The 10,166-nt window shown below is 40.3% G+C and overlaps 1 protein-coding gene across 3 annotated transcripts in view; it reads right to left on the reverse strand.

The window, feature by feature from the left end:
- Positions 1 to 6,370, reverse strand: part of LOC309855408 (uncharacterized protein) — a 332,305-nt gene extending 325,935 nt beyond the window's left edge. For 2 of the 3 annotated variants that reach the window (XM_082715647.1, XM_082715648.1), the window contains exon 1: positions 5,574 to 5,657. Coding sequence is in view for 1 of the 3 variants with exons in the window: in XM_082715648.1 (XP_082571774.1) it covers positions 5,574 to 5,640 (67 nt within the window). In the remaining 2 variants the exon portion in view is untranslated. Of the gene's footprint in view, positions 1 to 5,573; positions 5,658 to 6,342 lie in introns of those variants that run through there. The other variant, XM_082715646.1, reaches the window with a different exon arrangement.
- Positions 6,371 to 10,166: the final 3,796 nt, after the last annotated feature.

Genomic DNA, 10,166 nt, shown 5'->3' on the forward strand with positions numbered 1-10,166 from the left:
GTCTAGGTTGCCACCTTGATTCCCCTTCTCCTGGCTCTAGATGCTATGCTATTAGTTTCCCCCCATGTGAAGTCAGCTAAAAACAATTCATATTATTATAGTCACCACCTATGAAGGACTTACCATGTGCCAGGCACTGTGCTAGTACTCCACATTACATCTCTCTCTTCACACCCCCGCATTCCAAGAGAAGCATCATTATTCCCTTTTAACAAATGAGGGAGCTGAGGCTCAAAGGTGTTCACAGATCTAGGGAGGTGTATAGCTACATCTCAGCTGCTCTCTTTTAAAGGCCATATCAGGTGCTCTCTTCATTCTCATCCCCGAGTTCAGGAATTGACTATTATCCTTCCCGAGTGCATTTGTCCTTTGAAAGACCACCACCCCAGGTTGGAGGTTTTGTTTTCTAAAATGAGTCCTTATCTTTTAGGTCACTAAATATTAGGCCACTAAAATATTTCCAGATTAAAAAAAATATATATAGGGCACCTGGGTGGCTCAGTGGGTTAAGCCGCTGCCTTCGGCTCAGGTCATGATCTCAGGATCCTGGGATCGAGTCCCGCATCAGGATCTCTGCTCAGCAGGGATCCTGTTTCCCTCTCTCTCTCTCTGCCTGCCTCTCTGTCTACTGTGAACTCTCTCTGTCAAATAAATAAATAAAATATTTAAAAAAAAAAAAAAATATATATATATATATATATATGACGCCTGCATAATCTTGAGGATGAGAGATGAAACACCATTGGCCAAAGTAGATACAGCTCCTGAAGTTGGGGAGTTATAGGGTTTTAAAACATACCACTTTATAATACACTGGAATTCTTCCAAAATAAAATGCTGTAAGAGAGAAGAAGAAAGAATGAAGCTGAGTTGAAACTACCAGCACACAAAATTTGTCAGAGTTGTTTGATTTGTCAGAATCAGGGAACATTATGCTCCGAAAATTGAGCTAGCAAACATTCACCAAAACGTGGCTGATAGTAGTTATCAATGGAAATACCCCCAAGCTTATAGATTGCAAAAACATTTTTCCCCTGGCCCACAGAAGGGCATTATACAAAGATAACAAGTGTTCATCACCTACAAAAGATGCGCATTTATCACTGGTTGAGTTGTGGTCTGCAGAACGTTCAGAAAAGGGGTTGAAACATTACAAACATGTCTGTCTTATCTTTAAGGAGTAGAGGTTCCTTCCTTAACAAGGGTCTGTATAACAAAGGAATGACCAAGTTCTCACAGTTCAGTGACAGAATCCCCCAAGTGGTCCAAATCCTGATCCGACTTTACAGATGAAGTAACCATCTGGTATTAATTTAGCTTCTTGAAAGAGGCAGCATACACCATAAGATCCAATTACTGAGTGACATCAGTGAAAATGGCAAAGAGAAATCTGTAACTCCTCTCTGTAAAAGCAAATGAATAAACTGGTAAAAATTTGTCAGAATCAACTTTTTCAGAATGCTGGGATTTAATCAACACACGGCAAATATGGGGTGTTTAATCGAGGAAAAAAACAGCTGAATCCTAGGAAGAGTATATTGTGGCATTTGGAACTTCCTCTGGCCCCATCCTCTACCCCAGCTTCACAGTGGTGTTGAAGACAACAGCCCACATTCCCAGGGCAGTCACCTACTATTGGAGGGAGCTGGGCAGATCTTTTTCTTAAGGATGGTGATGGTTTATTTTGACCAGTCTGATGGTGCCCTGTGGACGAGCTCAAAGGGCTTGCCACTATTTCGCAGAACTGAGATAGCTACCTAGAGGGAGGAGGCCGGAGTTGGGGGAAGGGGAAGGGTTGTTAAAAATATTTAAAGGGAAACATACTAGCCGATGCCACCTAGAATAAAGGATAAAATGTGGAATGAAAATAGACATACTGAAAAACTTGGGAGCAATGCCTGGAATATAAAATGCTTTGGAGGATAAGGGCTTTGAAAAGGTCCCACAGGGGTGCCTGGATGACTCAGTTGCTTAAGTGTCCGACTCTTGATTTTGGCTCAGGTCATGATCTCAGGCCTGTGAGACTGAGTCCCCCACTGGGCTCCGCACTTGGCAGGGAGTCTGCTTGAGATTCTCTCTCTCCTTCTTCCTCTTCCTCTGCCCCAGCCCCCTCTCACGGTCTCTCTCTCAAATAAATAAATAAATCTTAAAGAGAAAGAAAGGAAGGAAGGAAAGGAAAAGGAGGGAGGGAGGAAAGATCTCCCATATTCCTGGGAATCTAGAAGGCCACCCACATACTCAGGGCTGAACACATGCTCACAAAAGACCTGAGAAAGCTCCAAGCTCTCACCTCTGGCTGATGTTCAGGCTCTCCACAAATGGGAAATGAAGGCTAAAACAGAGTTGTAAACTGTCTGGCTGAGTGCTGAAGGCATGCCCAACACATGCGAAGCCCATCTCCAAAGAATGGGAGATTTTTGTTCAGGTTCTAGTCTTTTGGAGACATCGCTGTAGAATCGCAGATGGACCACTAAACTAACAGAGTAGAGATTTCAGCAGCCGTGCATGACAAAGAACACTGACTCTACAGAATTAGTTTGGGAAAGTCACTAAGCAAACAACCACCACTACAACAAGCAGCAACAAAACACCCTAGGGGAGAACAGGCAGAAGAGTGGGAAGCATCTGCTGAGTGGAATTGCCGTGTTTGGATATCCAGCATGCTCAGGGTTCAATAAAAAATTACAAAGCTTGGAAAGAAGTAAGAAAGTCAGAAAATAAGATATAAAGAAATTAATAGAAGCTGTCCCTGAGGAAGCCCAGTCATTGGCGTTACTAGACAGAAATTTTAGATTAGCTATTTTAAATATATTTAAACAGGTGACGGAAATAATGTACAGAGAAGTGAAGGAAACCTTGAGAATGATATCTTACCAAATAGAAAATATCAATGAAGAGCCAGAAATTACTTTTTTTTTTCATATTTATTCATTTAGGTGAGGGAGAGAATGGATGAGTAAGGGGGAGGGACAAAAGGAGAGGGAGAGAGAGAATCCTCAAGGTGGCTCCCCACTGAGCATAGAGCCCCAACATGTAGGGGGCTCAATCCCAGGACCCTGAGATCATGACCTGAGCTGAAACCAAGAGCTGGACGCGTAACCAACTGAGCCGTCCACCCAGCCATCCAGTGTCGCAGTAAACAGCCAGAAATTATAACAAGGAGATGAATAGAAATTCTGGAGCTAAAAAAATAAAGTAGAATAATGAAATGAAAAATCCAGTATCATTACTAAGGAAATGCACATCAAAACTACAATGAGATACTATTTAACCCCGCTAGGATAGCTCTGTTGTTGTTGTTGTTGTTGTTGTTGTTGTTGTTGTTGTTGTTTTTAAATGGAAAATGACTAGATTGGGCAAGAACATAGAGAAAAATGGAACCCACATACATTGATGGTAGAAATGTAAAATGGGCAGGGGTGTGGGGAGAGGGTGGCACCTGGGTGGCTCAGTCAGTTAAGTGCAGCTAACTCTTGGCTCCATTTCATGGTCATGATCTCCTCAGGTCATGAGATCAAGTCCCATGTTGGGTTCCACACTTACATGGAGTCTGCTTGAGATTCTCTCTCTCCCTCTCTCTCTGCTCTTCATCTTGTTCTCTCTCTTTCTAAAATAAATAAATATTTTTTTAAAAGAAATGTAAAATGGTGCAGCCACTGCGTATAAGTTTGGCAGTTCTTCAAAATTACCATACAAGCCAGCAGTTCCTCCCTTAGGTATATACCTAAGAGAATTAAAAACGTATGCTGAAATAAAAATCATACACCGGTGTTCATAGCAGCATTATTCATCATACCCAAAAGGTGGAAACAATTCAAATGGCATTAACTAATGAGTGGATAAACAAAATGTGGTATATCCATACAACAGAGTATCATTTACCCATACAAAGTTATGGAGCATGGGTGCATGCCACAACATGATAAGCCTTGAAAACTAATGAAAGAAGCCAGGCATACAAGACCACATATTACATGATTCCATTTATAAGAAATATCCAGAATAGGGAAATCCACAGAGACAGAAAGCCAGTTAGTGGTTACCAGAGACCGGTGGGAAGGGAAAGTAGGAAGTGACTCCTTAATGGGTACGGAGGCTGTTTCTGGATTGATGAAAATGTTCAGAATCAGATTGTGGTGATGGTTGCACCACCTTGTAGATGAGCTCAAAGCCACTGAACTGTATACTTGAAAATGGTTAAAATGGTGAATTTATGTTTTATGAATTTTACCTCAATTTTTAAAGAGAGAGAGAGAGAGTGTGTGTGTGTGTGTGTGTGTGTGTGTGTGCGTGTGTACCATAATATTAAGCTGTCGAAGCTATGGTCAGTCCATAGACCAGATTCATCCACCAGCTAGATGAATGAGGGCAAAAAACTTAACCTCTCTTAAGTCTCAATTTCTTATGTAAAAAATGGGATAATAATAATAATAATATTTATAATATTATATATTAGATATATAATATCTATAATAATAATAATGTCTGCCTCACAGAGATGTTAGGAGCCTTCAATGAGTTAATGAAAGTAAAGAACATGTCAGGGGCCCTAGAACATAGTAAGCTCTCAAGAAATAGTGCAAAACACAAATAAATGCTCAGATATCAGATACCTGTGTAGGTAGAGGCAGTGAGAGAGAATGCAGGTAAGCAGACTCCTAGTAGGACGAATGCACTCATCCACCCGAAGGAACTTTCTTGTCTTGAAACTTAACTAGGAGGAATTTGTACTTTTTCAATTATTTTTTTAGATTTGCCTAGGACTCAGGCGCCTAAAGGCATAACACCTGATAAAAAAGACAAAACTAAGTCATGGAATTAAAATGTTGAGAGCCTGTACACACACACACACACACACATACAGGAGAACCTGACATAACATAGTAGTTCATCTTTAGTTAAACAGCATCAGCCATGACTGAGGAATGCTATTCATTGCAAGGCAAGAGACGTCTGGTAAATTTCCATTTTGTGCAATTCACCAAAATTACAGCTCCACAGAACTTTCAAATCATGGCCCATACAGATCTTTCCAATGGCCAGCTCAAGTCCCGACTCAGCCGAGCCTTTCCAATCAACCCAGCTTAAGATACAACCTCTTCCACTGAGCTTCTCAGGAAACGAAGGTGGGGGAGGAAGGAAAAGGCACTAATTCAAAAATCCCAATCTCCTACCCTAACTTTCCTTTCACATCACTTTCTCAAGTTCCTCCTGTCCCAGTTGTCTTCACTATCCCCCATACACGGACACCTCTGTTACTGGTATCCAGCACATCCCTCCTCATCCAACTTCAGCTTCAGTGTCTAACACTGCATTTGCTCTCCTGCAAATACCTTCAATTCCTCGACCTTCTCCTTCCAAATCAAAACCCTAGCTGTGCAGGAATCCCTATCACTTACCTTCTCCATGCCTCCACCTGAACCAGCGTTACTGCTGGAGAAAAACACCCAGCTAGGCAGAATGGTCACTAGTCAGATTTGTAGTGACCAGCTTCAGATTTGCTCCACCATGCCAAAAATCTTCCTAATTTTCTCTACTAAAGCCCTCTCCGGTTTTCCATTACTATTTCATACCTTTCCACTCCACTGAAACTCTAACTTCCTCCTTGCCTTCTGCCCTCAGCTGGTGATCATTCCTCATACATCATGATGAATCCAGAACCCGCCATGCCAAGTCTCATGTTTCAACCACCAGTCCTGTATTTGCAACTATTATCTTCTTTTTCCTTCTACTCTACAGAGGAAGTGCCTTTCCCCTGATGAAATGTCTGTTTCTCCATATCTGCTCTGGACTGAATCTTCTCTCCACCCAGAGCCTTACTCTATACCTAGATGTTAATACAGCTAGTTCTGAGTGATCATGGGTGATCTGGTTTCGTTTTTTTCTTTTTTTTTTTTTTCTTTTTTACCCCTTTTGTTTATCTTTATTACATCCGTTATCGCAGATGACTTATATGATTGTTTTAAGAAGAATTTCAGAGAAATTGTCATCTACAAGTTCTGACAGGCTTGGAGATGTGGTAATGCCCCTTTGCCCTTGGAGTCAGCAATCAGCCACCATTCAGTGCTTAGGGTAAGAACAGAAACTAAATCCCGCCAGCCAAGAAGCTAGATGAGCCAGTCTTGAGATCACATTAAGTGCTACTGAATGTAATGACTACGTCTTGACAGGCCATATATTTCAAGCCTCTCCCATAGTCGATTTAATTGTCACTAATTTTCTAATTTACCTTAATCATAAAAACTGAGTCAAAGAGGTTACCTAATCACTGATCTCTGAAAGAGGAGTGAATTTAAAAGGAGGCAGACAGCATTTGAGAGGCTGTGGTGTGGGAGGGCTTACCTCCGCAGAGCCGCTTTTCTTGTCAGTGAATCACACAGTCAAATTACAGGAGAAAGTGACAGAAATTAGGCTAAATTCCAACTCCCAGTGTCGGGAGGTTATTCATCAACCCTAGGGCATCAGCTCTCTGTTTGGCAAGGGATGCAGCTTCTAATTACGCATTACTCCCTGTGGGCCACCCCACAGGACATTTATTTTCTCCCTAGTTACTAATCAGCTATCCCCAGTTAACAAGAAGATCAGATCTAGAAGCATGTAAATTCACTCTCAATTCTTTCTCCTCATCACGCAGCGGGACACCTTAGGAGCTCGCTAACGAGGTGCCGGCCAAGTAACTAACAAGCTGGCTGGCTGCTATTCTCAATGATCCCTTCCAAAATGGGATTTTTTTTTTTCAGGTACATAGGGCCAGTTCAATACACTGAAATGCGTAACTTTCCTGCAACTTTCTGGTAAAACTTTAACTAAATTAGGCAAAGTTAAAATTGGGTAACTAAAAAAAAATTTTTTTTAATATTAAAGAAATGCCCAGCCAATGGGGCATTCAGAAGCAACACCTGGGGACTTTTGGGAATGTCCCCAGAGAGTGAGCCCTCATCTGTATTTCTGTTATTAAAATGCCTTCTTTCTAATGTTTCTTCCTCTAACAACTTCAAATTCGCATTCCTACTCCGAAACAAAACATATGAAATTACCAAACTTTGATGATTTTTGACCTAAAATCATGACAGTTTCATGTAGTTCAGCCTCATGCACAGGCCATCAGAGGCTGTCTGGAGGCAGTTGAATCTTTTCAAGAATAAAGATAAATAATGATAATGATAATTGTAATAACTAATATATTCTTGAGATCTTTCTATATGCCAAGCACTATACTCATTCATTCAGAGCTCACGACCTTTGAACTCTCCCATTTCACAGATGTGAAGACTGAAGCATAAAGAGATCAGGTAAGTTGTTCAGTGTCAGAGACTGGCAAAGTCTAGATTCAAACACAGGCTTTCTGACTGTGCAGGTATTAACCACCCTGTGGTCTTCCTGCAAAGTTTCTCTTGACAAACAGGGAAATAAAGTAAAAAGCTCCCACTAGTTCCATGTACTTCTCTAGATATTCAAACTTCCCCTTTTTTACTTAGACCCTTTAACGGGATAAAGGGACACATAGATGCTAATGGTGAGTTTATCACTTGAAACAGACTTGTTAAGTTCTGTATCTGCAGATGTGATAAGTCCAGTTATGCAGTATTGCTTATAATTAAGAATCTACATATAATTATAATTAAGAACTCTCCATAGGGTTAAGGGACTGGAAAATAAAAGAGAGAAAGCGAGAGCACCTGCATAACTACGTGTGCCATGCACCATGCATCTCTGTAGTGTGTGCCGTTGATGTAAATTAGTCTGCGATGAATGGTATCAAGTCTTTTGACAGATTACATAGAACAGAGAATTTCTAGTCTTATTAGTAGGACCGACTTAATATTCTGAAAACACCTCCCATCACTAACACAGGAGAATGCCAGGTGAAACATCCTTTTCAATGCTTAGCTAAGCTCATAGGAAAGTAATAGAAATTCCCGAAGGCCAGAAAGGAAGAGGTTACTAAAAACCAGAGCAGTATATGATTGAGCAGATGGGGCAGCTAATCTAGACTGGGAGGCTTTATTTCCACTTTGACTAATCTAGGGAATTCGGTTTTAATGTGCACTTGATGACGAAGCAAAAGGTCTTAAGGCTCTCAAATAGGGAGTTGAAACTTAAATTTTACCAGCATGAGGAGATGGTGTAGAAGCTTGTCTCTTTTGGCCTAGATCCTAAGTAGGGGAACAAAAGGAGTTTCCTTTTGTCCAATTATGGATCAAAGCTACATGAAAGTCCAGGAACTCTCAAGCCAAAACTAATACATAAATGGCTTCCAGGATGGACAGTATGTATGTAAATATGAATGTACGTTTATAACAAGTATGTAATAAAGTTCAGGTATCAGGAAATCAGGCCCTCAGAACGTCAGATACTTTAGTATTTGATCAAATGAAGACTATAAAATGATTAATGACATTTCAGAAAGGAATTAAAACATAAGATAAGACGATGGAAAAAACTTCTAGAAATGAAAATGTAATCTTGGAAACAAAAAGCCTATTAGTCAAACTAGTCAGCAGATTAGACACAGATGAAGAAGGAAACAGAACTAAGGAAATTACACAAAATGTAACAGAGATAGAAGATGGAAAATATTAGAGTTTAAGAGACACAGAAGATAAAATAAGAAGATAAACATATGTCTAATAGGAATTCCGGAAAAAATAGATGTGAGAGATAATATTCAGAAAGAGATGGCTGAGAATTTTCTGGAATTAGTGAAACACTTGCATCCTCAGACTTAGGAACCACAAAAAAATACCAAGTAATTAATATAGAAATCTTAATACCGGGTGCCTGGGTGGTTCAGTGGGTTAAGCAGCTGCCTTTGGCTCAGGTCTCAGAGTCCTGGGATCAAGCCCCGCATCCGGCTCTTTCCTCAGTGGGGAGCCTGCTTCTCTCTCTCTCTCTCTCTGCCTGCCTCTCTGCCTACTTGTGATCTCTCTCTCTGTCAAATGAATAAATAAAATCTTAAAAAAGAAAGAAAGAAATCTTAATACCTCCTCACGTTATTAAACTACAAGACACCAAGACAAAATATTTTAAACACCAAGGAAAAGAATTGATTACCTACAATGGAATGAGGAAGAGCAGACTTCTCAACAACAATAGAAACAAAAGCGGAGAATATCTCCAAAGTGAAAAAGAAAATCCTTGTCACCTAGAATTCAATACAGAGAGAGAAGCTAACGGTCAGTAAAAAAATGAGAGCAAATGAAAGACATTGTAAAGCAAAGAAAGAATGAGAGACTTGAACTCAGCCAAACCTTGATTGAAACAAATGCCAAGGGATAGAATTTAGAAGGGGGAAAAAAAAAAAAAAAGGAAAAGGAACTAGAGGAAAGAAGTAAAATGTAAAATGTGGCCAAATGTGGATAAACCTAATCAGCTCTGACCATATAAAATGCTTAATTTTAGGAGTCATCTTGACTGGCCAAGGGGTGCTCAGGTTAATCACTGTTTCGGGGTGTGTCTGTGAGTGCTTCTGGATGAGATTATCATTTGAATGTAGACTGCCTTCCCCAGTCCCAGCGGGCACCACCCAATCCATTGAAAGCTGGAATAGAACAGAGGCAAAAGAAAGAAGAATTCCCCTTTTTTTGCTTCCTGCGTGCTTGGGTGAGTTGGGACTTACCATCTCATCTTTTCCAGCCCTAAGGCTGAGATTTAAACCATCTGCTCCCTTGGCTCTCAGGCCTTCAGATTCAGACTGAATTACACAAATGGCTGTCCTGGGTCTCCAGCTTGCAGGCAGATTTTGGGACTTCTCGGCGTCCACAATTTTGTGGGCCAATTCCTCATAAGCCAATTCCTCAATTTCTCAATTTTCTAAGCAGGAAAAAAAATGCATAAGCCCCCCAAACTGGAAAATATGAGAATTCTGTGTCCTCAACACAGATGCAATAGTGAAAGATATATAGATACAGACAGATATAGGCACTCATATATACATATATTTTTGTGTGTGTGTATATATTATATATTTGCACACACACATATATATACATACATGTATGTGTGTGTGTATATATATATCTCCCCCACATGCATAATGCATATCCTGTTTCTGTTTCTCTGGAGAAACTTGACTAATCAATCATATAAACCAATAATAAAAAGTGATAAATTTGCAGGGGAATAAAATATTGCAGAGCTAGAATGCTAAGTATAACTTATTACTG

Source organism: Mustela nivalis, assembly GCF_964662115.1.
Source record: "Mustela nivalis genome assembly, chromosome: 20".
Taxonomy (NCBI): domain Eukaryota; kingdom Metazoa; phylum Chordata; class Mammalia; order Carnivora; family Mustelidae; genus Mustela; species Mustela nivalis.